The 25115-nt window shown below is 34.2% G+C and overlaps 1 protein-coding gene across 2 annotated transcripts in view; it reads right to left on the reverse strand.

Moving 5' to 3' along the window:
• VWDE (von Willebrand factor D and EGF domains) overlaps nucleotides 1-25115 on the reverse strand; it is a 69290-nt gene that overhangs the window by 36964 nt on the left and 7211 nt on the right. For both annotated transcript variants that reach the window (XM_070509225.1, XM_070509216.1), the window contains exons 2-10: nucleotides 22432-22616; nucleotides 18686-18917; nucleotides 13270-13335; nucleotides 9844-10091; nucleotides 9186-9275; nucleotides 7484-7628; nucleotides 2649-2866; nucleotides 2332-2405; nucleotides 686-956 (exon numbers count right to left, since the gene is read on the reverse strand). In XM_070509225.1, coding sequence (XP_070365326.1) covers nucleotides 686-956; nucleotides 2332-2405; nucleotides 2649-2866; nucleotides 7484-7628; nucleotides 9186-9275; nucleotides 9844-10091; nucleotides 13270-13335; nucleotides 18686-18917; nucleotides 22432-22616 — 1529 coding nt within the window. The remainder of the gene's footprint in view (nucleotides 1-685; nucleotides 957-2331; nucleotides 2406-2648; nucleotides 2867-7483; nucleotides 7629-9185; nucleotides 9276-9843; nucleotides 10092-13269; nucleotides 13336-18685; nucleotides 18918-22431; nucleotides 22617-25115) is intronic.

Genomic DNA, 25115 nt, shown 5'->3' on the forward strand with positions numbered 1-25115 from the left:
CAGTGCCCATTATACATTAGTGAGGCACAGGAGTGTTTTCTCTATTGACTGTAAGTTTTATATGTAGCAAATATTTTCCCAATTTTTAATTTGCATTTTGGTTTTGGATGATGGAATTCAAACATATGACGTTTTGTTAAAAATTCTTGTTCACCTCAACGTTATAAAAACATTCGCCTACATTTTCTACTACTTTCTCTTAAATTTAAATTTTATTCACCTGGAATTTACCTTTTTGGAAGATGACAAGAAGATGACCTTAAAATACAAGTATCTACCAGCCTATTCCTGAGACAGAACCATTTGTATTCATTTCAATTGGCTAGCTATTCCTGAATATTTCTTCTTAATTATATATTTCATCTCTGTCTAATATACCATTTATTAGACACTGTCAAAAATAATTTTTATGATTAACTTACCAAGTTATCATACTGAAATCTTAAAATAAAGGAGCTTAGATTTGACAAAGTTTTAACTATGTTGTGTCTATTTGTGTGTGGTAAGTGAAAAGAATTTTATTCCTTCTAAAATCTGTGTTAATTTAAAAGCTATTTTCTTTAAAAAAATTAATGGTGAAAAATGATAGCATCTAATTTAATAGAGGTGAAAAGAAGTTCAGATTTTAATCCCAAATCTGCAGAAAGTAAGGAAAAATATTTTTAATAGTTATGAAAATACATACTGTGACTTTTCTTCCTAAGTAAGATTCACTTATCTTGATATTGCTGGTTACATCTTGGCTCTTTACAAATAAATACGGCTGTGATTCATGTAGCTGACCACTGCACATATCCAAAGTAACTACATCACCTTCTTCTTTGGCAACAAACCCGCAGTTACATGACACAGGATACTGAAGGCTTCCACAGTCCCATTGACGTACATGGACTTCAAAGTCACGTGACGCACTCTTATAAAGCACAAATGTTCCAGTCTTGAAATTGTCATATGCTCTATGGTTAACAAAAGTCAATTGCATTAAGAATTGGTATAAAATATCACAATAGTTATAAACCAAAAATGTGTATTTAAGTTTATTTATACACATTCAATATATTTTGATGCAAGAATGAAAATCTTTATTTCTGCTAGCTTTATCTATCTCTAGCATTTATTTGTAGAGCATTGACTGAAACAATGTGGTGATAAACAGCTGAATCTCTCTTACTACTATTCTCTTTCATTTCACTGCTTCAGTCAACCCCTACTTCCAGACTTCTCTTTCTGCCACTGCTTTCGTTTTCTTCATAGCATCTGTCTTCCTCAGATACTCTCTATATTTATTAACTGTGTATACCTCTCTTCACCTATACAAAGGTAAGCTCCATGAGAGCAGGGAACATTTGTCTGTTTTGTTCACTGCCATACTTTTGGCACTCAGAACATGGTTTGTCCCTGAGTTGTTGCACAAGTGATCTTGTTGAATTATAATGAATTAAAGTAATCACCACTATGATTTCTTGAGGTTTTTCCACTAAAGCTTCCTAGCTTTTAGTTATAACCATAAAGGATTCTCCCATATGGGATCAGTTCCTACAACTTTTCAATGGTTGTTCAAACCTCTGGAGTATAATTTGTTACTGGAAGCATTCTATATCTGTTTATTCGTATTAAATAATTTTAGTGACAATGATCATATTACAATTTTTAAGAAAGAATGGAGAAGATTTTGACTCAACAATGAGGTGTTCTTATCATTTTCGTTAGGGACATCTTAAAATCATGAATTCCCCAGAACAGCATAACTAAGTTTAAATCCTTCTATGCAGATATTAATAGCAAGACAGCTTATATTACTTTTTAGTTGTTTTGCCTATTGTATTTTAGGCAGATATCCAGGTATTCATAATGGCTACAATAGCTTTTTTTTTTTCCTGAATATCCTTGCCATGAATTAGAACTGGTTAGATTTTAAAATAATTTTAACATGTTAGTGTAATCATTTTGCCTCAACCTTAAAGATCGTTTCAGAATCACGTGGAAATGCAGTACAGTAAATATCTCTAGAGCAGATAATTTAACCATTATTAAAAACAAATAAATGGTAAGCTAAAATAATTGTCTGTATTTGTAAGAATCTTTATTTTTACAAATTCAGCCTCACAACTAATCCTTATATTTACTAAGGACTAGATTTTAAGGCAAAAACATTACACACAAATAAGTTAATATTTTGAAACAAGCCACTGATGTCCATACATCCCTTCCTTTCTAAATTTCAGTGACTAGGACTAAGAAATAATATAATAGGATGATGCTTAAAATAAATCAACAACAAAATCCAAAAGAAACAAAAACTGCTAAAAGAAAAAACTTTCAGGAAATTACCTGCCATCAAATGTAATTATATGTGGGTCAGTAAATGAATAGCAGTAAGCAGTTGGGACATCCTTTACTCTGATCTTAAAAGCAAAGATATTTTCAGTAAATATTACTATTGTTATTTAGTGACATACAATAAATTGCTTAGCAATCTCAACGAATTTTCAATTATTGTTTTTATCATAGTTATTGAATACTGGATCATTTAAAACCTGAAATAACATAAAATAATTTTGAAATGAAAAGTTTACAAAGTGTAGTGATAAAATACACATATCTATTTTAAAGCTTCAATTGAAAACATATTTTTGTAATTTGACGACCTGGATGCTGTCTGGAATGTAGCTGTTCCACAGGAAATCCTCATTCACTATAGGTTCCACTACGATGTTTGTAACTCTATCTCCATCTTGAGTACAATCCGTCACAGCAGTGTAGTGCACAAAAGCATGGCTACAGGTTCCATTAGCACAGGATGGCGTCCGGTGAAGGTCCAAGTGACAGGAAGACAGCGCCAAATTTAAGCCTAGCTGTTCTTTACCTGTTTTGTGAAAAAACACATTGAGAATTTTTCTAAGGGAATATACCAACCAAAGATGTAATAACTCGATTAACATGAAATATTGAATTGAGAGATTATTCTTAAATTAATTTCTCTTACTTAAAAAACATGACTGTAATTTTTGTCTAAATAAAACCAAGGCTGGGGGCTGGCCCAGTGGCGCCGTGGTTAATTGCGCACATTCTGCTTCGGCGGCCCGGGGCTGGCCAGTTAGGATCCCGGGTGCAGACATGGCACCACTTGGCAAGTCATACTGTGGTAGGCGTCCCACATATAAAGTACAGGAAGATGAGCATGGATGTTAGCTCAGGGCCAGCCTTCCTCAGCAAAAAGAGGAGGATTTGCAGCATTTAGCTCAGGGCTAATTTTCCTCAAATTAAAAAAAAAACAACCAAGGCTACTGAAGCCAAGACATGGAAAGCCATGACTTGGAAGCAACACAAGTGCCCATCAATCAATGAATGAATAAAGAAGATGTGGTATATATATACAATGCGATATTACCCAGCCATAATAGTGCCATTTGCAACAACATGGATGGACTTGAGGGTATTATGCTAAGTGAAATAAGACAGACAGAGAAAGACAAACACCATATGATTTCACTCATATGTGGAAGATAAACAAACACATGGATAAGGAGAACAGATTTGTGGTTACCAGAGGGGAGGGCATAGTGCAGAGGGTGAAAGGTGTAAAGGGGCACATATGTATGGTGATGGGTGGAAGGTAGACTATTGGTGGTGAACACGATGCAGTCTATATAGAAACTGATATATAATAATGAACACCTGAAATTACACAGTGTTGTAAGTCAACATGACCTCAATAAAACAGTTAAATAAAAAACAACCCAAAGCTATACCTGATCTTTACAAATAATTAATCAACTTCAATATATACATATATATGTACATATATATTATTATTTCCAATAAAGTTATAAATCCATATGCACCTGGATAAAATTCAAAAGCAATATATAAAATTTATCTTTGTTTCTGCAAAAAATTCAATAATTTTAGCACCAAGAAACCTAATTTGAGTTTTTTTCTCCCTAAGAATTGGGCCTTGGGTCCAGATATGCCTGTGATATTTCTTAGGGCTTGTACTCATGTTCTACCCATTGTTGAGTGACAGCAATGATTATTGATACAGGGTTCATCAAACAGGTTTAATTATTGATACAGGGCTCATCATCTTAAAAAATAGAAAAATCAAAACAAATTAAGTAATTCCACACCAGTAGTAAACTCTCTACTTCTTTTCACCTCTCAAATCTCCCAATATATTCAGAACCTCGAGATGCTCCCTTGCCTACGGGACAAAGAACAAGAAAAAATAATTTGAAAAGAAAACGGTAACAGAAAAGAACGAAGGAACTCTAGGAATTTGTGTAACTGAAAAAAAAGAATAGATTCCTCCCAAAACTGGCCACAGAGAAAGTTAACTCTCTATCCAATTAATGATTCCAAAGTCCTTCTGAGATTAAGGAGGAAGAAAGAAGTCATTAAAAACTTTCTATCTTTTCTTCCACACATCATTTTCAGGTATAAAATTATATTGGTCAGACATAGGTATACTGCACTAGATTCAAAATTCCTGAAAAAATATTTCTGTTCATGCATTTTTTCTAGAAATGGATATTTTCTCATACACATAAAAAAATAACAGAAACATCCAAACTCATAACCAGCTCCCTAAGGTGAACATGGAATATATCTGGCTTAGATATAGCCCCTGACATCACTTCCTCTGGTCTGTGGTATGAGGGCCAAGTGTTGTTCTCTTTAAGCCTGCAGAAAAAGCAGCATGGTCTTTGTAGAAATATATTAGGAGACACTGACTTGTTCTCTATGAAATTAGAGATATACTTTAAAAAGATGAGATGAGAATATCCAGGACATTTTCTCCAGAAAAAAAGGAAATCATTTTTAATTGACAAAGAATAAGAACAAGCAAACTTCTAAAATGTGGGAATGTATTTAGGCTGTTTTTTATTATTATAGCAAGGATTGCCTGTTGATAGGATGTAGAAAGTAATAAACAGAAACCTCATTAAATTGGAGCCAGGGACATCTCATACCCTAGAGCCATAGCAGAGCCCAACAGGAAGAAGAAAGACTTCCTCTTTTTGATCAGCAAGAAACTCAGCCAATGAGAGACTGTCACAAGGAGCCAATGAAAAACCACTACACCTTGAACTCTTAGTTTACAATAGCCCTCCCAACTTCCTCCTCCCCTCTATAAAAGAGTTTCTCTTCCCTTTGCTGCTGGGAACTTGCACCGGGCTCACGACACTTGCAGACCCCGAATTGTAATTCTTTGCTGATCCTAAACAAACCCATTTTGGCTGAGGAAATAACTGGCTGTCTATTTGTTTAAGGTCAACAGAACTGAGAGTATACAAACATAGTTTACAGTATACTTGTAACTGAACAAAATCTTTGCCTAACACAATTTTGGAAAATATCAATCAGGTCTTCCTTTTCCTATTCTCCCCCATAAATTGCAGTAAAATTTGCCTAATATGCTTTTGAGAGATGGCTTGAAGTAGAATTGTGTCAGACATTCTGAGAGAGTGGGTTTAATTTCATATCTCTGGGTTATATTTCAAAATGTAGTGTTGCACATGAAATCTAAGTAGCTGGGTATTATCTAAGCCTGTTTACTGTCAACTGTCTTGAGGTAGTCTCTCTTGATTCCTCTTTCTATCTCTACACCTATCTCTATTCCTGGTTGCATGATTCCCATGAGACTTTTTCTGCTATCATTTTTATCCTTTTGTTTCTCTGATTTAGTTAGATATAATATAGACATAAAGACTTAGATACATTGCATTTGGTGTATTTATGAAATAAAATTTTATGTCCTATAGTGAAAAGGTATGCGAGCAGAATTGTAATCTCCCTTAAAGGCTATATTTTAATCTATGAACAGTAGTCCCCCCTTACCCATGGGGGATACACTCCAAGACCCCTAGTGGAATCCTGAAACCACAAATAGAAACTGAACCCCATATATACCATGTTTTTTCTATACGTACATACCTATGATAAAGTTTAATTTATAAATTAGGCATAGTAAGAGATTAAACAATAACTGATAATAAAACAGACAAATTATAAGAATATATTGTACTAAAAGTTACCACAGATCTTAGCACGTGATTTTTTTTCTTTCCTTATTTAGTTGAAAACTTTCATCTTTTCACTTAAAGGAAGCACTTTATAGCTTCTCTTTGATATATCTAAATTGCCAGCATCACTGCTCTTCCACTTTGGGGCCATTATTGAGTAAAATAGGGGTTCCTTGAACATAAACACTGCAATATCACAACAGTCAATCTGATAACGGAGATGGTCACTAACTGACTAATGGGCCAGTAGCATATACAGCATGGATCCACTAGAAAAGGGAGGATTCACATCCTGGCCAGGACAAAGTGGGATGGTGCGAGATTTTATCACACTACTCAGAAGGGTGTGCAATTTAAACCTTATGAATTGTTTATATCTGGAATTTTCCATTTAATATTTTTGGGCCAAGGTTGACCAGGGTAACTGAAACCATGGAAACTGAAACTGCGGAGAAGGGGTGGCTATTGTATCTCTTACATGACTTGGTCTCTACATCAGAGGATTAACAGGGAAAGAAAGAACCCAATCAACTCAATCACTGCTATACATGCTTTGTTCTTTCATATTCTATCTTGTTCTGTGGGATCTCTCTCTATATATGGCTGTGACAGTGATATATATGCTGCCGTGCATGATACAATCTATAAAGTTAGTAATTAATTAGAATAATTTTTTTTTTTGAGGAAGATCAGCCCTGAGCTAACATCTGCTGCTAATCCTTCTCCTTTTGCTGGGGAAGACTGGCCCTGAGCTCACAGTCATGCCCATCTTCCTCTGCTTTATATGTGGGACACCTACCACAGCATGGCTTGCCAAGCGGTGCCATGTCTGCACCCAGGATTCGAACTGGCGAACCCTGGGCCGCCGAAGCGGAACGTGTGAACTTAACTGCTGCACCAACGGGCAGGCCTCAGAAATACAAGAATTTTAAAACTAAAGATCTCAAACGTAAGCTTACATTTAGGAGAGAAGTGTAAAGAATGCATTATGAGATCCACGCTGCATAAGCTTGAACTTTGAGCATAACTTATCACACCTCCCTCATTAGGAATGATTTGGAAAATCATAAAGAGCAGTTTGTCCCTCAATCTCTGAAAACAAAGCAAAGAGAAGAATAAGTTTAAGGGAGAGGAGAAGAAGGAGAAGAAAAAAGGAGGAAGAAGAGGAGGAAAAAGAGGAGGAGGAGAAAGAAGATGTCAGGGAGGAGATTGTTCAATATTGTTGCTTTGTAAAATTATGCTTCAAGCCCAGGAGAGATAAATGTGGATTACAATGTAGATTGCATTGGAAATCATAAATTTGCCCCAGTATTATTACTACGATTGAGCTATAATTTGATAGAAACATGCAACATAACTAAATATGAGTATACTCCAGTGATATTTTCTAGAAGAAAAAAAAGCTTTAGTTATTATTTGAAGTCTAATAATAAAATTACATGAATTTAGTATATTACCTTGATCAACAGTTTTCAGTTTTAATGAGATTTTGCATTCCTGATCAAGCTCACTGAATTCAGAGCAAACAATCGGAATTGTGCTCTCTATCCTCAACTGGTATTCTTTCCCATCTTCTGATATAGTGCTCAATTCAGGTTGTAACTGGTATAAGAAAATACAGAGAGCAGTTAGGTAAAGACAGAATTTATTTCTAAGATAGAATAATTTTGAAAGGGCATTTTTCTCAGCAGTTCCTATTTTGCTAAATGAGCTGGTAGTAAGAACTTAAGCACTGGAATTTTTGAATTAAACAAGATCAATTAAATCCAAACCCTGAAAAATATCAGCAACACACAGAAGAGTACATGGAGTTTCCTCTGCTCTGAGCTTAGGGCACAATTCGGTTCCCCAACTGTTAGGCAGTCTGGGGGGAGGCTGCCTTAGTGATTCTAGTTCCATGGCAGGCTAGAGAATGAAGGAGACGGAACGATTCCTATATTCTTCCATTCTTTGCTAATACTTACTGACACGTCAATGGAAGAGACTATTCTTAGGGATTACTATCTTCCCTAATATAAATTAGAAATCTAAGTTTTAAAACATAAATCAAAATGTTGTCACCTGAAACATCTCAACCTTCTGCTTATTTCTCAGCCTCTGCTTCCCACAGCTGGATTTACAGAGTACTGAAATCTGGGACTGGTCCTATGCCAGTTCACAGCCCAATCCTTTTTTTGAGGCAGGAAGTTTTTACTCAGTCTCAGTTCTTGGCTAGCTCTCAAAATAGATATTTCTTAGCACTGAATTTTCTCCATTAGCCCAGTCAGAAACAGTCCCTGGGGGCTGACCACTAGCCCTGATGTCTGCTGAGTTCTTACCAACGTGCATCCAAAGGTCCTGTGCTTCCAAGATCTGAGCTCTGCTTCCCCTCCCACTGTGATTGTGCTACTCTGACAACTTAGTTCACTCTTCTCACTCCTTTCCCTGGTCCCTATTGTGTATAAATGGACTTTATGCAGGAACAGGCTTTGTCCTGGTTCTGAGTTCTATTCTCACAATCTATCGAGTATCCCATCTTCTCCTTGAACTAGAGATGAGTCCAGGTGAAACTCCAGTCCCGTGGCTGAGACCTCAGAAGGTGCACAGCGCTTGCCTGCCTAGCCCTCTTGGTACTGCTCCTACTCCTCCCACCACTCCGGATTCCCTGTCACCTCTGCTCATCTCCTGGAGTAGCTCCTCAGTTCTTGGACCCTGGTACTACGAGGATGGTCACAGATATTGCCTTGTTTAGCGAGCTCAATCTTTGCAGTCCGTAAAGCCCAGATTTCTGGGTTAATTCTACTCTAGTCAGAGGCCCTAGCACTTGACCTGGTACCTGTCTTCCAAAGTGCATAATTACTAAAAACTGATACTCCTTTATTTATACGATGGAGTGAATTATGGGAACTTTAGAATAAAGAATAAAGAACTTTTGCTTTATTTTAATTTGAGCTACTTCTGAAAAAAAATGCAAGTATATTCAAATTTTAGTTCATTAATAGGGGCCCTCAAACTTTGTTGTGCCTTAGAATTATTTGGGTTATTTTTTCAAAAATACAGACTCTTGGGTCTCAACATTCAGTCTGTGATGAAGTCCTGGACCCAGCATCCACAGATCACAGTATGAGAAGTACAGTTCCAAAGGAATAATCTTTTTGATCCATCCCCAGTGCTACATACCTTAATGCCTGCAAAAAATTCTTGGCTTTCAATGGCTAAACTTTGTACATGTGGTTCCTCCAAGAAAAAGACGGAGGCACTACAGAATACCTATGAATACAGTTAATAATTAATTATTTAGTAATAAAATTATGGAGGAAATATATGTAAATTATTGTATTTAAGTACTTGATTTTAATTTTTGGCAGATAGTGCGTAAGAGATAATCAAAAACTAATTTAAAAATTTGCTTGAAAATTGAGGAAAAGTCCATCATTATAAAATACTTATTCAAATCCCAACATAAAGTGTTGTAGACTTTGTATTTAAAGATGTATTTAAAAGTGGATAAGTGATATCATCATTAATAAATTTAAATAGTTTTTCTAAAATAAAAGCATATCATTTTAAAACCAGAAAGAGAGATAGAGTTATAAAGATTCATTGATAATAATCAACGAACTGCTAAAAGAAGATACTCATATATAGTCACGAAGATTACTGTCTCATCCAATTATTACTGGAGTTGGCACAACTGCCAAGGAAAAAATAAAAAGAAAAACATTAGTGCTTTATATTCTGGGGATGAAAATATTTTTTTAGGATGTGTTAAAAAATCCACTTTTGAAAATTAATACATTCATGAAAGGAAAGAAAACCCAGTTGTTTTAGAACATACCCTGTCTCCAAGTCTGAGATTTATGCCATCCAGTTCTAACAGAGAGAATGCCTGAACTGTGGTCTCTCGCTTCAGCTCCTCTTTGACTTCTTGAGAAGAAAGTCTAGACCAAGCTATGAGAAATCCCACAGAGTTGTTTGTAGGGGAAACGTCAAAAGCACACCTGCAGAAAAGCCTGGACTCAATCAGCTCCACCACAACCTGTGGCCGTCCTGGAGTGGGTGGTGGCAATGAGGCAGACAGCTGACCTGATGGGAGAAGAGGCATAATTTGTAACTGCGCCTCTTAAAGAACGGAGACTGGCTATGGGAAAAGTTTATGAATATTGTATTTCAGAGATTAAATTTAGGAAAAATAAAATATACTTAGAAAAATAATTATTCTCTTACAATCAGCAAAGTAGCACGTTCTTATTTTGACCCATAATCACAGAGCTATTGAAAGCAGAGAAATTTATCAGCTTATCAAGCTTTTATTAATGTACATGGAATATGCCTACCCTTGAAAAGTCTAGCTCTTCAATATAAAAGTAAATGACCCTTTTGTAAGCAATTATCCTTTCTAGAAGATGGAACAAACAAGCAAAATTAAGGTTTTCTACATTATAATTTCTTGTTATAAAGGAAAATAGTCACTATAGTGTAAAGTCAAATGACTTACTATTTTACTCATAATTTCCTCTTATAACTCAGCTCGTCATTACTCTGCATTGAAAGAGCTGTTCATTACAGGAGTGATTAAACAATCTCAGTGAACTATACCAAGTGTTAAACTATAGCCTTATCCTTTTCATTTTTCTGAGGTTAAAAATGTTTGAAGTTTCCTCTAGGAATTCAGAAAGATTTTATAATTTTTAGCTCTGGGCCTTTGCAAGATTAGATCTGGGGATCTAAAATGTTTTTACATGAGTTTTGATTTATTTTGTCCTATTTTAGAAAAGAGAAAAATATCTGAGCAATAAATTTTAAAGTAAGATTTTTAAAAATGTCCTAAAACAGAAAAATATTTTTTCTATGATATACATGGTAATTTTATGATAATCATGAAATTAATTTTTCAGTCCTGTCATGTGGATTTTGGAAAGTTCTGACAGACCTTATTCTAAATGTGAAGGGGAGAAAAACCTTATGTACTTTCAGGTATTTTAAAGTGCTATTTTGTTAGATATCAGATTGCAAAATCCCAATAACATTAATTGTTATAAATAATAACAAAATTAATTAATTAAAAATTAATTAAAATTAGTTAAAAATTAAACATTAATAAATAATAAAATTAATTGTTTTCAAATTAATCTAAGTAACAGTTATTTTGCCAAATATGTTAAACATTATACACGGATTTGAAGGAAATAATAGACTACTTTTGAGTATATATTGATTTTTGAAAAATTATATATCTGAGTAAAAGTTTCCTCTCAAATAAACTAGGAAAAAGAAGCTGACTTCATTTCCAAACAGGGAAGAACTCTGTGGAAATGATTATAGCCATGTACTGCATCAGGACACTTCAGTCAATGACAGGCCACATATACGGCAGTGGTCCCATGAGATTAGTACCATATAGCCCTGGTGTGTGGTAGGCTGAACCATCTAGGCTTGTGTAAGTGCACTCCATGACGGTCACACAACAACGAAATCGCCTAAGGGTGCACCCCTCAGAATGCATCCCTGTCGTTAAGCGACGCTTGACTGTATTAGGAATAAGAGATGACAAATGACTGAAAGGAAAATAACTGATGAAAATTAAAATTTTTGAATCAATATTTTAAGTGCTGTCAGTTGATCATTGCTCACAACAATGTAGATCAAAGAAAATTTATTAAAATGTACTTAAAGAAAAAGGTTTCAAAAACGACAGATAAATTATTTATGCTTGAAAAGCAAAATTATTATCCCTTTGTCAATTCTAATATTAGTATATGCTGTTAATGCATTCTCCATTTTTTCCTGAAGCTTTATCTGTTGACTTTTGACTCAATATTTTCATTCAAGTGTTACTTCCCAAATTGTGTATGATTTTGCATAGCAATTTTTCCAATTAATTGCATAAACATTCTGAATAGCATGACAAATAGCTTAAATTTATCATTTATTCAAGGGCAAAAAGGGTTTTATTATATTATTTGAGTTATAAAGAAAATCCAAAACTACTATGCAGAATAGCCAAACAATTATACTTCATGGTTAATGTTATTATTATTAGGGATATTATTTTATTCTCTTAAGAACTTAAATCACAGGGTCTAATTGAACTGAGACTTTCAGATAAAATAATACTTTATTTCAAGAACAATGGAAAAATGGGCTGGAAAATCCATTTACAACTGAATAAGGCATAGAAAAGCAACTCAGAGTGATTTATTTGAGGATTATTATAATAGTACTTTTTCAAGACAAAGCAAATTAATTTTAAGAATTGATATTTAATACTATATGATCTCTCTTGATTTGTTTTATGTCGTCATCATTTGTTTCACCATTAAAAACATCTTTGTTATTTATATTAATTATATGTCAACAATCACTCATTCATTTAGAATATCACCACATCATCAATATATTTGGCCATCAGCCTCCACAAAAAGGCTAATGTTTCAATAAATAATTTTAATTTCTACCCATTGTTTAGGTAGACATTGTAAATTTTATTAGACAATCTATTTAGAGTTATTCATTTTAAGAAGTATTATGGTGGGGGGTTTCTTAATATTTGAAATAACTTCAAGAAATTTTACTAAGTTAGAAAATGAAAAATACAGAATCAAATGAGAAGAAAAATTGTGAGCATCATTAACAGTTTTGGTACTTATCTTTCAAGATTTATTTGGTACAAATGCAGTCATTCCTAGAAAACAAATTTGAGATTGTGTTGTACAATCTGATTTCTTAGCTACAATATACCGTGGATATTTACTAACGTCAAAGAATGTATTCTTGTATTTTATTTAATATTGTTTATAGAATATTTTCTTATATGGCTGCATAAAAATATTGACTCAATCAGTAGTTACTGGATATTTGCAACTTATTGTTTTCATATTATTAGAAAAGTGCTGTTATAAATATTGAACTTGCACACAAAAATATTTCTCTAGCTAGATTTTTGGAAGTGGAATTGCTAGAAAAAAATATATGTGAATGTTTAGGAATTGAGATATATTGCCAAATTTTCTTATAAAAAGATCCTACCAACATACACACATGTCTGTAGGATATGAACATGCTCCACTTTCCATACCTTTGCCAACTCCGAGACTATTTCTTAAAGGCATGATAAAGTGACTTTTATTTTTGATATCCACTAGACTGGAGTATTGACAAATATTAACATAATTCAACATCTACAGTAAGTCACAGAACATAAAAACCTGTTGAAATTATTAGTTTATAAATACATCATTAAAAAATAAAATGTGATACTTACGAACACAGTTACCACCAATTTCAATTTCGTCAGGACCACACGGGTGTAATTTTGCATCAGAAATGGCTGAGAAGGTTAAGGTTTGTATATTTATTCAACTGAGCATAAAGATACACACACACACACACACACACACACACATATAGTGTTTGAGATGACAATTCTTCGGAGAGCATGTTTTAATAGAGTAAGACAACTTTTTCATATTTTTTTCATAATAAAGTTTTTCCCTTTTAAGGAGAGGTCAAATGGAGATAATTTGAGACTATATTTTGAAACAATTATAGCTTTCATATCTTGTTTTCTAAATTTTACTCTGCATTATTAAGTAATGAAACATTATAAGCTCCAGAAATTTATACAGCAGTTGGTTTGGTACCCCTTCCTTGGGAATTGCCTCCCTCATAATCGTGCACAGGATTACAGAAATGAGTCAACAGCTGTCGTGGTAATACTTACAACCCAATGCCAAACTCAGTTCCTTGGAGCAAGGGTAACTACCTGAACAAAGACAGGCTCATCAGATTGCTTCCTGGAAGAATTTAGAATTTAAACTGAGAGATGAGGAGTTGAAAGCTGAGTCCAGTTAACCATGGAGCTTTCCAGGAATGACTACAAGCTCCTGTTACCAAGATCATGGGAGCTGCTCTATTGCCCACACCTTCTGAGGCCTTCTCTATTTAACTCTTCCTCAAATTCAATGACACATCCTCAAATCCTTAGAGTTGATAATTTTTTTAACATTATTTCTACTTGTTTTCTGTTATTTGCAACCCAAACTAATGATCTGAGTTATTTTTTTATTTTGCATTTTGATCAGCCCCTATAATTGGTATTTTTAGGTGAAATTTTCATTCTTCATTGCTAATATAAAGAAATACAAATGATTTTTTATCTGTCGATCTTTTTTCTTTGAGTATTGCTAAACTCTATAGCTCCAGTAGCTATTTTGTAGATTCCATTGGATTTCCTAAAAAGATGATCATGTCATATGTATTTATATACATGAGGAATATTGTTCCATAGTTTTCTTTTCTTGTAAAGTCTATGGCGAGATTTAGTTTCAGAATAATACTAACCTCAGAGAAGTTTAGAATCAGTCCTTCCTCTTCATTGTTCTGGAAGAGTTATGGAAAATTGGTATTATTTTCTCCTTAAATCTTTGGAAGAACTCCCAAGCCATCTGGGCGTGGGTTTTTTCTTTTGTTTTGTTTGTGGGACAGATTTTAATCAGAAGTACAATTCCTTTAATAGCTATATGGCCATTGAGGTTATCTATTTATTTTGAGTGAGCTTTGGTTTTTGTGTATTTCAAGAAATTTGTCTGCTCCATTTGTCAAATGTCTTGGCAGAATTATTCACAAAAATCCTTTTTTTATTCTTGTAACATCTGTAGAATCTGTAGTTGTATCATCTTGCTTATTTCTGATATTGCTAATTTCTTTCTTATCTTTTTTACTGATAGAATTGTCTAGAGAATGAGTAATTTTATTGAATTTCTCAAAGAACCAGCTTTTGATTTTCTCGCGTTTTCTGTTTCATTGATTTTCACTCTGATCATTATTTTCTTTTGTCTGCTTACTCTGGGTCTCATTTGTCGTTCTTCTTTTAGTCTCTTAATGTATAAACTGCAGTCTTTAATTTTTGACTTTTCTTGTTTTCCAATATAGATGTTCAGTGGATTTTTCTTTTAATTAACTTCAAACTTTTTCTAATATTCTTATTTCCTTAATTTAGGGCCCAGAATGTGATCTATCTTGATAAGTGTTTCATGCGCACTTGCAAAGAATATGGATTATTCTATCATTTTGTGGAATCTTTTCTAAACGCCATTTAGATCAAATTGGTTGATAGAGTTTTTCTAATCTCCTCCATTTTTTGCCATTTTTTTTTCTACACGCTCAATTATTGACAGATGGGTGTTAATCTCCAAGATAAATTGTAGATTTGCCTATTTCTTCTTGAAGATCTGTAAGTTTTGCTTCACGCATTTTGAATCTCTGGTGTTAGGTACATAAATGTTTAGAATTGTTATGTCCTGTTGTTGAATTGACCACTTTTTCACTAGGAAACGACCCTTGTTTTTTCAGGTAACACTCTTTGTTCTATAATCTATTTTGTCTAATATTAATATAGCCACTCCAGATTTCTTGTGACTTGTGTTACCTAGGTATATCTTTTTTTTTATCCTTATCCTTTCAACCTCATTTTTCTTTATATTTAAAGTGGATTTTTCTGGGCAGCCTACAGTTGGGTCTTACTTTTTTATCCAATCTGACAATTTCTGACTTCCATTTGGGGTGATTAGACCGTATATATTTAACGTGATTATTGATATGGCAGGGTTTAAAACTACCATGTTGCTGTTTTTTATTTGTCCCATTGGCACTTTTCACTTTTTCCTGCATCTCTAAAAAAATGAGTATACTTTATGATTCCATTTTATCTCTCTTGTTGGCTGACTAGCTACAATATTTGGTTTCTTTTTTAGTGGGTGCTATAGGGTTTATAGTATACACCCTTAACTTCTCATAGCCTACTTTCAATTGATATGATGCCTTTTCATGTATAGCATAAGGATTTAACTACCTTTCTAACTAGAAATACGGAAAATGTAAAAAGTATTTTTTCCATAGATTCTTCCAAATAAATAAAATATATAAATCTTTTTGTTTGAATGGCATTGATTACAAATATCATCTTGAATTAATGTTTCATTTCTTATTTGGCTTCTAGGGTCTCAAAGGGTAGATAAATTGTATGAAAATGATGTATGAATTATAAAAAAGCAGAACACTGTCATGAGAATATATTAGAGTGAAAATATTTTTCTTTAATTTTTGCTGTTTTGAAGATTTTTAAGCTAAATATAACTGACTCTTGCCTACCCAATAGCCATAGGGGCGCTATTGGTTGGGGCAGAAATATGTCCATGCAAAAACCTACATTTCACAGGCTGCTTTTTAAGATAGAGACAAGTCAGAGAATTCTTCTGAAGTAGTTGTGATAAGGCGTTTTCCAAATTTCCTTGAAAGGGGTAAGTTTCAGTTAGTACAAGCCCTTTTCAACTCTTTTGTTTCCCCTTTTATGCTGTCTAAAATGCAGATAAAAGGCTAAAACTAGACCTTCATCCTGTCACCACAAAGGAAAAGCCTAGAGACTCACAGAGACCTAAGCTTGACATTGTAATGTGGCCAAATCACCATCAGCAGCAAACATCTGCTCCAGATTCTTGGTAAGCAAGAAAAAGAAACTCTTAAGTGGATTAAGTGACTCGTTTTTATTTGCTATCCATGAAGTCCAATTCAAGTCTAAATGGTATTTCAAGGTAATCTTTTATTGGCAAATCAGAGAGGATAATTCTCGTGTATGTCTGATTAAGAACTTATACATTAAGAGGAAAAACTAACAATCATCTCCCAGAAATTCCCTTTTCCTAAAACCAGAAGACTTGAATACAGAGAATGAGAGAAATAATTTTGAATATCCAAGCTTGAGAAATTGAGTGGCAGATAATGATATTAACAAAAGAGGAAATGTATTTTAAGTTTTAAGGGTATGTCATGAAAATGAAAATTTTAAATACTGAATGTTTAAATTCAACGTACTGAACAATAATAACATTTCTGTTGAAGTGATTATTTAGATTTTATGGTATTCTCTGGTGTCGAAGTTTTGTTTTCATTTTTAAGAGTTGTCAATATTTCTTAAACTTAATGTAGATAAATTGTTGGTTTCTTCCATTGAAACACCTACAGAATTTTCCACAAATCTTTGGTAATATTATTTGAAATTTCATAAAACTTAACTATTTTCTTATGGCAAGAGTATTAAGAAATACTAAAAAGATATTTTTCAAAATCTCTCATCTTGGCCACTCGATGAAGCTGATGCATCTCTCTGGATTCCTCCTTTCCAGTGAATGACACTAGCTCTATTAACTAAGCAGATGCTGTCCTTCATTATTGAACATACTGCTTTTCAGCCAGGTTTAGCTGGCCAGCAGCTGCATATGAAATGTGAAGATTTACTGGCTAACTCTCTCAGGATAATTCTCCAAAGACTTCTCAATGCACAGAAAATAAAATGCAGAGCTCCATAAATATTAGGCCCTGTTGCCCTTCCAAATCATGTCTTGATATGCTGTCCCTCACTCACTGAGATCCAACATCGCTATCCTGTTTTCCATCTTGTGAGCACACCACACTCTTATTGCCTGAAGGCTACATTCAGATTTCACCAGTTTTCCACTAACGTTCTTTTCTGTTGCAGTATCCAATCCAGGATACCATCACATTGCATTATTCATGTTTCCTTAGTCTTTTCCAATCTGGCACATTTTCTCACTCTTTCATGTTTTTTCATGATTTTGACACTTTTCAAGAGTACTGTTCAAATATTTTGTAGAATGTTTCTCAGTTTGGGTCTATGTGAATTTTCTCTGATTATACTCGGGTTATGGCCTTGGGGGAAGAATACCATAATGGAGAACTGCATCTTACTGCATGTTATCAGTAGGTCCATGATATCAACATAGATTGTCACTGGTGAGGTTAACCCTGATCACTTGATTAATGTAGTGTCTGCTTGGTTTCTCCACTGTAAAATCACTACATTCTCCTTTCTATACACTGTTATTTGGAAGCAAGTGACTAAGCATAGCCCACAAGCAAAATGAAGGAAGTTAAGCTCCATCTTCCAGGTAGGGTAGTAGCTGCAAATATTTGCAATTCTTCTTTAAGAAAGGTCTGTCTCCTTTCCTCCATTTATTTATTTCACCAATCACGTCTTTATATAGTAGGGACTCATAGATGTTTATCTTATCCTTTGGGTCATAACAAGTTTATTTTTATATATTGTCTGAGGTATTCCACTAGAATGTAAGCTCCATGAGGGAAGAGATTCCATTTGTCTTATTCATCACCATAACCCCAATGCCTACAATAATTCCTGGCACAAAATAAACATTCAATAAATATTGGTGAATGAAAGATGTAATAAGATCATGAAATAATCATGAATAATATCATGAATAATATCATGAAAGACATACGCTTTCATGATAACTTTTACTCACCATCCTTCATCCTTTAATTGAAAAGGGCGAAGGGGCATAAGGAGATCAAAGAATTTTTAGCACAATCATCATGGTCAGTGGAGAAATTACAAGAAATCTGCTTTGATACTTACATATCAACAAATATTTTTGAGGCTTTTAAGATCTTGACAAAGAATCCTAAACAAATCTAGCAAATTAAAACCAGAAATTTAGCTTCACCCTAGCAATAATGGTAGACCAAGTCTCTTACTGACATTTGCATTAGCTCAACACAACCCATCCAGAGAATGACACAAACACACCAACACACACAGTTCCATGATTAGCAGTTCATGTGTACCACTCATGTTTTCTTACCTTCTGCACAATATCCCATACATCCCTGAGTGGGTTGTAGTAAGTACACAAAAAATGCTCCACAGTTTCTTACAGACACTGGGATTTGAAAAAGACAGCAGTCTTTTGTAGTGCTAAACAAAAACTGCCATGTGGCACAAGCTGTCAGTTGCTTAACCTCTCCAGGGGAAGGTAGTGTTTCTGAATCTCTCAGAGACAGCCAAATGGGGGCCTGCGTTCCACAGTGGTTCATCTTTTGCATGAGAGAAAACAAAAATTGAAAACCCAATTTATTTTCATACAAGGTAGATAAATCAACTTTGTATTTTCTTCTAAACAACATTTATAACATTTTTAAAAAATCGAATATACTATACTATATAAGATATATGCTAATATACTGTACTATATATAAAAGAAAAAGCAACTTTTTGGAATACTAAATTTAAGGCAGGTTTCTCATAAATAATATAATCTTATTTGATTTAAATACCTTTATTCCATTTGTATCGTAAACAAGAGAAATTCATTATATAACTTACTAAAATAGCTGATACATTCTAAGGCAAGATAAGTCAATTTGAAGTCATCTTAATACAGAGCACAAAGATAAACTGATCTTGGAGGTTTCTTGAAAAATTGCTGGATATACTATATGTAAGAAGTGAATGCATAGTTCAGGAGGCATCAAATATCAAGGAAGAAGGAAAGGATTGTTCAAAGTCTAGACGCAATTATTTGTTGGCAATTTGGGAAAAAATGAAGTTAAAGCTTCATTTGAAGCCAATTACCAAAATCATTTCCAGACAGAAAATGGAATTAAGTAGAAAACTATCCCAGGAAAAATAAGAAACTATATGTAATTTGGGAAGGACCAAGGCACTTACTAAGTTCATGACTTTGGGCAGGGCGCCGGTCTTTCACTTTGGTACCAGGTGGATTGTAGTACCTACATCTATACCTCACTGTGGTGAGGTCTAAATGAAATAATGGACATAACACAACCTCTACATAGCAATGACTCAATAATCATTAGCCACATTATAACTCTTAATATTATTATTATTTCCATGTTTAAAAGCAATGGAAAAATCATAAAGGAAAACATTGATAGTTATGTTTAAATAATAATTTTTAAAATATAAGACAAGAGTTAAATAAGGAGAAAATTGTTAATAGCATTATATTTAGTATATTGTTTATTATTCTTTCAATATTATATTTCTTATTTTATTTTAACCATGTGATATTATCCATTTAAAAACTAGAAGATCACAAGTGGGCAAAATACACAAACACATAATTCACAGAAGGAATACAGATACCTAATGAATGCATGAGAATATTCAGTATTAGAAAGAGTATTTTTATCTACTGCTACTAGAATGAAAAATTAGCATTACATTTTTTTTTAAAAAACTTAGCTATATGTATCAAAAACCTCAAAAAGACATTAACTTTCACTAATTTCCTTATAAAAATCAATCTTACTAAATACAAATAAAATATAACGATTTATATGCATATTTGCTAAATGCAGAATTACTTATTATTACAAAAGCCCGAAGGTGAACACATGTGGCACTAGTTAAATAAATATGGTCTATACATATAACAGAATATTATTTTCAAAACTGATATTGAAGAATTTTTTAATAACATATGCAAATGCTAATGCTATAACTGAAAAAGGCATGTTATGCAATTGAACATACAGCATGAACCTTATAAAACAATATAAATAAAAGAGAACAATAGCAAAATTTTAATGGCAGTATGACTGTGCGGATGTTTTATGAATAAGTGTTATTCTATCACTTGTCCTTTCCTTATTTTCTAAGTTTTCTATAATGTACTTACTTGCTAGTATCATAAACAAAAATTTATTTAAACAGACTTGTTTAATCCTGTAGAGTGAAGGAAAATTCTATGGATTCTTCGGTTGAATGCTCTAAAGTCTTGGTTCAAGAAAGGAATGAGAGTAAGGACAAAGAACACATCCCCATGGGGCGCAGAATGACCACGTGTTAGTGCACCTCCAGGAAAAGAGCCAGGAAATCAGTTCACCGTCACATTTGTACGAGGTTCTAGAATCAGTTATAGTTAATTTAGCCGAAAGAAAAGAACACAAATATTTAAGGATGTAATGAATTTCCTCAAATTTCACTTTTAAATTCTGATTTTTTTTTTTAGTTTATCACAAATGAAATGTCACAAAAGTGTCAAACAAAAAGGAGAAAATAAGGCAGCAACAATGTCACGACTTAAAATTAAACATAAAATTTAGATAGCTTTCCTGAGTTTTTTTACATTACATGCTTAAAAGAGAAAATTTTCAGCTTCTGTGTAATTCACAAAATGTGGGTAATAATAAAGAAAATGAGCCTTCTATTTAATACTGACAGGAACTGAAGCACTTAAAATACACAGTATTTTACTGTTTGCAGGTTATTTGTGGTTAAGTACATGAGTCCTGAAGAATGACTGCCTGTGACAAAATCCTGGCTGTTTGACCTGAGAGATTGATGACTCTAGGAGCGTTACACCTAAGAATAAATATATGTGTCCTGAACTGTATGATAGAAATAATGATGATAGACCGTATTCTAGAGTTGTTGTAAAAATTATATAGGATACTGTAGCTAAAATCACTTCATGGACTACATGAGCATAACATTAACTTTTATTATTATTATTAAAATGGGGAACATAGGAATACTCTTTGGACTGAATCAATCTTGATACTGTGGGGGATCAGGATTGGCCACCCAATGTGTCTCTTTGGCTTGATTATTTTCAAGGACAAGAGACTCTGAAAGAAACTTTGACCTTCCCCATAACTGCCTGAAAGAACTTAAGGACAGGCCATTACCATAGATAACTCTGGATATCGGTTGACTGGGAGGGTCCTTGCTAAGCCCATTTTTATCAAAGTTCTGTCTACCAAACAATCACTTTTCCAACTCCATGTGAATTGCCTTCCTCCTCTTTGAAGTCCCAAATCATTACCCCCAACATCCTCCTTTGTCTTGAGCTAAAGATAGTATTAAAGATGGTGGGATTTGGCCATTCTGGCGAGTTACTCAGTTGTCCTGGGTTTCTCCCACGTATATGTCTTATTAAACTTTGTTTGATTTTGTCCTGTTAGTCTATCTATGTCAATTTAATTCTTAGACCAGCCAGAAGGACCTAGAGGGTAGAGGAATTGTCTTCCTTCCCTACAATACAAAATTAAAATAATATTTCGGCATGAGTAATAAATTGGTTGTGTGAAATGTGAAACAAAACAGGGTCACTTATGTGTAAGGGCTTTAAAATGGAACCAAGAAGCCATTAAGGAAATGAATCTAATGCATATTCTCAGTGGGCAGAACATGAGCTTTTGAACTGAGTGACGCTGCAAGAAACCTGCTGTGGTCACAGTGATACACTTTTCCCTGCCTCTAGCTAGCCTTAGCAATCAATTAAGTTTAGTGAAGTTTAGGGAAGACTAGCTTTCTGCGCCAACCCCAATTAGCTTTCTTTATGATGCAATTCTCTCTTTTTTGCCTTTAAAAACCCCTGCCTCTTAGTCCCCAGTGGGACACTATTTGGGTTGCTACCCAAATCTGTGTACCCCAAATTACAATTCTTTGATCCCAAAATAAATGCCTCCCTGCTTCTCATTTTGGCTCTTTATTTTTAGTGTAACAGTAGTAACAAGATTCAATCCTCATATGAAAAACTACATAAGAAAAAGCACAGGTAGTTCTTAGTGTCTGAAATACCTCAACACATTTGGTTGGCATCTCAGCAGGTCTGTCAAAGATGAGAAATCGATACCATCCGGGAGGAAGGGAGTGGTCACATATCAGGTCTTGCAAGGCTGACTGCTGGAGGTGCAATGAGTCAAAATGGACACTTCTATAAGGGTTCTGAAGAAACTGGTGTCCCCCAGGAGAGCACTCCTGAGCTAGGATGGAAAGATAGGTATCTTTATGCATCTGTTTTCGTCCTTAACATAGTTCAGTCCTCAATCAAAATTAATTCACAAAACAAAAATAAAGCAAATAAACCTGCAATTGCACATAAAAAAGACCTGAAATATCAGTCTCTCAGTAAGTCAAAGGTGACTTAACTTGCATTTTCCATAAATACAATAAACCAATTAGCAAACTCTTTAGAATGTATTTTTGGGGTACTTCAGCTTCAAGAGCTTTATTTTCACTTAATTTGGACAAGCAATATTGCTGATTGCTGTTGAATTAAGATTTGTTTAATTTTACCATCTGAAGTCCCAGGCCCTAAAAGTATTCCTCTTGGGAATGGTCCTCCAGATTTGAATGCCCATATTGACCTTCCATGACCTGCTTTCTTCCACAGTAACCAGGTGCCCCCAAATCTCATCTCTGTCTGCCAGGTCCTGGAATGCAACAAACAACAAATCTTTTCATTCCAATCTAATTTTTATAAAATGCCCTCCTACTGAAGTTTCCGGCATTCTTTAGTGCAGGAAAAAATATAAAGTTTTCAAAGTTTTTCCTTTTTTTTTAAAGATAAAGTATTGAAGTCCCTTTTTATTACTAAGCACAGGAAAAGGAATGAGGTGGAGGGGAATAGTTTTTAAGCAAAAATAAGAAAAGACCATGGGGAAAAAAAGGATTTCTGTAGTTTCAGAAAGAGTTTCTGGAAAAAGGAACACATTTCCTGAGCAGCAGTTGCCCTGGAAGATGCTTTTTCTGTCAAACCCAACGAGACAGAACGTAAAGTTCCTCTTCTCAGCATGAAGAGAGAAGAGAAGAGGAGGCAATGAAAGCAGTCATCCTAGAAATACAACTCTTGTTTGAGGCTTCTGTACTCCCAAATAAGAAGAAACACAACGAACTGTCTTTATTTGGGTACCAAAGTATCTTGTTGATACAGTAGGTAGAAAATCTCTAAATATTAGACATTATATTTATTGTGTTGACAAAAATAATCCATAACCAATCTGTAAATGAAAATTTGGGTGAGTTTATTCTGAGCTGAAATCTGAGGACCATGGCCCGGGGCCTTTCTTCCCAAAGGAAGAAAGGGCACCAAAGAAATGAGGTGTACAGAGTGGTTATATACCCCCAAAGAGGGTGCTTTACATATGATTGAAATGTCCCTCCCACAATAGTCACAAGATTGCCCTGTCAGCACAGCACTCGATGGACACAGCAGGTAGTGGGTCTGCTATCTTGGTGGGCGTAGCAGGAAGCAAGTCTATTGTCTCGAGCTGGGCGGTCACAGGTGAGCGCAGCAATCAGTTTCTAGCCTAAGGAAAGATGCTTAATCCTTAAGGTGACGCCAACTTTGGGAGGGGGAGGGATGTTTCACCTTTATCTCAAGGGCCTTTGCTCTTGCCATAGGGAATCTCTACAGCAGATATACAATGCATGCTCAATGGCCTTGGTCAGGCCCTTTTGGAAAGACAAGGTCAGGCCGAATTAGGTTTATAACAAATGGCTTCCTCATATTCTCCAATATATCCTATTGCTTGCCATTTTTATTTGTCAATTGAAGGAAAACAACTATAATAAAGATAATATCTATGAAATACAAATGTAGAAGAAAAAATTCAATCATAACTAACGTAACTCACTGTGGAAAAATTTATCTAACTGAACAAAGCTCTCAAACATTTATCACATAATTTTAGGTTACAAAAGTGTTTATAAGCCAAAATTAATTCCTGAACTCAGATTAATAAGGGGCACAATAGAGATATTAATTTGCAAGTTGATCTCACAAGCGTAGCTTACAAAAATTGTCACTATGATAATTTTCTTTTTGATTTTTATTTTGTTGTTCGTAGATACAGCAATTAAACAGCACAAAAGGTATTGTTTTGCAAGATAAAAGATGTCCCGAAAGAATATTTTTTTAGCAAAAGATTTTAGGAGTGACCACAAAAGGTTCTTCTTCCTTCTATCTCTTGCTCCTCCAGTTTTAAATTTCCCAAGAAGAATTTAACCCAAACGGCTCTTGTGACTTTGACAATCTCAATCTGTCAGCCCTAGATGAATATTTTATAAAATGTGTGTGGATAGAAATCAGGTGATGTGCTATCATTTCATCTAATTTGAAATCACTCTAAGATTCTGTCAATACCAGAATATTACATCTGGTTGGAAACAAAGGAAAATATTTGAAAAGAGGTTACTAGTGAGGTTTGCATGAATTATTGAAATGTTTTCTCTGATCTCCTCCCTGAAACAGAATTTTGTCTTGGGAGAAAAGTCAACAACGCCATGTTTCCTCTGTGCAGTATTTCTCCTTCCTAAGTGCTTCTGCACTTCTCATATTTCCTCTGATTTTGCTGCTTTGAATAATTGTTTTCTAATCCAAAGCTAAAGATGTAATGAATTTAGCAAAGTGTGACATCAACAAGACTAAAGAAGTACATAATATTTAGACAGAAATTTTTATTGTTTATTTTTATTTAATA

The sequence above is a fragment of the Equus asinus genome, chromosome 1 (assembly GCF_041296235.1).
Source record: "Equus asinus isolate D_3611 breed Donkey chromosome 1, EquAss-T2T_v2, whole genome shotgun sequence".
Taxonomy (NCBI): domain Eukaryota; kingdom Metazoa; phylum Chordata; class Mammalia; order Perissodactyla; family Equidae; genus Equus; species Equus asinus.